Source organism: Nicotiana attenuata, unplaced genomic scaffold (assembly GCF_001879085.1).
Source record: "Nicotiana attenuata strain UT unplaced genomic scaffold, NIATTr2, whole genome shotgun sequence".
Taxonomy (NCBI): Eukaryota; Viridiplantae; Streptophyta; class Magnoliopsida; order Solanales; family Solanaceae; genus Nicotiana; species Nicotiana attenuata.
The window spans coordinates 247,850-250,793 of NW_017670616.1; the positions used below are offsets into that span (position 1 = coordinate 247,850).

The 2,944-nt window shown below is 36.4% G+C and overlaps 1 protein-coding gene across 1 annotated transcript; it reads right to left on the reverse strand.

Annotated features, from left to right (window-relative positions):
- Window positions 1-914: 914 nt before the first annotated feature.
- Window positions 915-2,413, reverse strand: LOC109241554 (mitogen-activated protein kinase kinase kinase NPK1-like). The gene has a single exon (XM_019408304.1). It carries the CDS (start codon window positions 2,309-2,311, stop codon window positions 1,229-1,231), a length of 1,083 nt encoding a protein of 360 aa, XP_019263849.1. The 5' UTR covers window positions 2,312-2,413; the 3' UTR covers window positions 915-1,228.
- Window positions 2,414-2,944: the final 531 nt, after the last annotated feature.

Sequence of the window (2,944 nt, forward strand, 5' to 3'; positions counted from 1 at the left end):
CTAAAAATCATGGATTCACTTCTACCACTTTTCAATACTTCTTCCTAGTGCAAATGAACGTGGAATCAACCATGCTTCTATCAGGTAAACTGCTTATTTCACACCATCTTGGATGTGGTCCTTTTCTATTTTTCGGACCCTTTATAAATACGGGATACTTTATATTCCGAATGCCCGGAAATACCCTACTGGATTAAGCTAGTTTGCTGATATTACTATTTGGATCCACTGACTAAGGAGATTCCAACTTTTTATTCATTTTTGGAGTTTTGAGCCTTGATTTAATTGCAAGAGATAATTGTTAGGTGTTTGTCCCGATTTTTTTATCATTTTTGGTTTTCCTATCTCTTGAAGGAAGGACAACATTCTATTATAATTGAGTTTTTCTCGTAGAAGAAAATTATAATTCTTCCATACTTGGCTAGTCCTTTTTCTTGAAGGAAAAAGCTTTGACTTCTATAAATTGAGGATCCTTCCTTCTCATTCAGTAGCATTCATAATGTAGCCATAAGGGGAATTGAGAGTCTTGTTTAGGGGTAAAATTTCAGGACAAGTGTTGGTCTTCCACTTGTGTTTGCTTCTTCGTGAGGTTGTTCTCTCGATATTTTGTACTCTCTTTTATACAGTGGATTGTTTATCTCTACCGTAGACGTAGGTCAATTAACCGAACCACATTAAATATTTGTGCCTCTTTTGATATATTTCTCTTCCGTTGTCTAATTTACCGTCATTAAAGTGTTGTTTTACTAGATTGCACATGACACCTGATTTTTTCGATCCTACCAATAATCGGACCTGATTTTTTCGATCCTACCAATAATCGGATCATTGCGTATGCCATAGTTTATGATTGCCGCACCAAAGTATAGAGTACAAAAAGTACAAACACATCAAATATCCAATCAAATCCAAAGCACAAGTGCACCATTGCCATTCTGCAATTCCCATTCCGAGAAATCAATCACTATTCAATACAATTATAATCCAACACTGTACACTTTGTTGAGCGCAAATCAGTTGTCTTGATAAAAAGTCAGAACCTATTGTATTGTATGTGGAAACCAATTTCATGTACAATAAAAAAATAGTAAAAAGAATTGGACTAGCCTAACTGCCTAATCACTAAAGGGTAAAAAATAAAAATAAAACCAGAGGCCTAAAACATATCCTCAAAAAATTGGAAAATTGGAAAATCGGCATCTTCCTCTGGCTTTTCTCTTGAAAAAAATCACCTAACATTGACCCAATCATCAGCAGAAGACCATTCAGTGAATTTAGGTCTAATTTCACTCACTAGTCCTCGGAGCCTCTCCGCCGCTGAATTGTACCATGACCCAGTGTTCAAATTCAGCTTTTCTTGATTTTCCGACGAGGGCAGACAAGTAATTGAACATGTTTCCGGTAATTGATCAGAAACCCAATCTGGGAAATCAAATGGACATTTAGGAGATGTTGATGGAATTTCACTCTTATTTTCTTCATTGAATGTAACAGTGCCATAATAATCATGATCAGCCGCCACAAAGGGATGATTTAAAAGCATCTCAGCCGTCCATCTCTTACTCGGATCTTTTACAAAGCACTTTTCTAAAAAATCTTTTCCTTCTTCTGATAATTTCTCTGGGATTTGAGGCAACTGATTTTTTACTCCAATTGCCAGTAACAGTTGTGTAACATCTGAGAATTTCCAAGCTGGAACTCCGGTAACCATCTCAGCCACCACACACCCAAGTGCCCATATATCCGCCGCCGTACCCTGTTCGCCGCCGGTGACCATCTCCGGCGACATGTACAATGGGGTACCTCTTAATTCACATCGCAAATTATCATCCTTCTTGGTTCCAACTCTCTTTGCTAATCCAAAATCAGCAATTTTCACTTTACCATCTTGGCCTAAAAGAATATTTTGAAGCTTTATATCACAATGAACGTAACCAATTTCATGAATATACTCTAACCCTCTGAGCATACCCTTTGTGTATCCTTTAACTTCAAATTCCGACAACCTTTGATTTTTCGAATTCTTGAGTTTATCTGCTAAGGAACCTCCAGAAGCATACTCTAATAAAACATTGTACAAATTTTCGCCGTTTTCGAATGAATAACTATCACCAAAGCAGCGGATAATTTCAGGGCAACTTTTAAGTTCATCCAAAATTTTCTTCTCGTTGATGAGGGTAGCCGACTGAGAAACCCCAGATGATTTCACTACCATCAATGGAAGAATTTGGGTACTCTGTTTTTTGGGTATTGCAAAACTGACTTTTCCAAAACTTCCTTGACCAACAGCTTCACCACGAACCCAATCCATGAGATAAAATTTGGTAAAATTTAGGCTTTTTTTGGTAGAATAGGAAGAAGAATGTGAGAGAAGAGAGTAGGCCGCAAGTCACAAGGAACTCTGTTTAACGCATGTTATTTTATATGTATATATATAGGGGTTGGGAATGGGATAATATTCCTATTTTTGTTTGGTTTTAGTTTACAGGCCAATTAATGATGTTTCCACGAGCCGTGATGAAATATGTGTGTGTTGAGTGTGGAAGTGGCAGTAATGTTTAAAAAAGAGCACGTGTTTTTGCAAATACATTACTTCCTTATTTGGCTGAACAGAAACAGCGTACCTAAGTTTATAGAAACGTGGCTGTTAAGGTGGGAATGCATTAAATTAAATAAAAGAAAAATGAAAAACGAACTTGGTGGGACCCACACGGGGAACTTTCCTAAAATATTCTCAAAAAATATGGTAAAATTCCTTATAATCAATTAGGATTCTCCTGCTTGTTCCGTGGTTCCAATTTTACAAAAAGGTTCTTGGCTCTTTAGCCTTCTAATTCTTAAAAAAATTAAAACCTAATCGGCGCGAGTTATTAGTTGTTATCATATTTTTGTTTTTCTTTTTCTTGAAGAAAAAATAACACATATATCAGAATTATTCTAGTTT

Excerpts from the sequence above, each read along its gene's own strand:
- LOC109241554 (XM_019408304.1), bottom strand. The coding sequence starts at position 2,311 with ATGGATTGGGTTCGTGGTGAAGCTGTTGGTCAAGGAAGTTTTGGAAAA.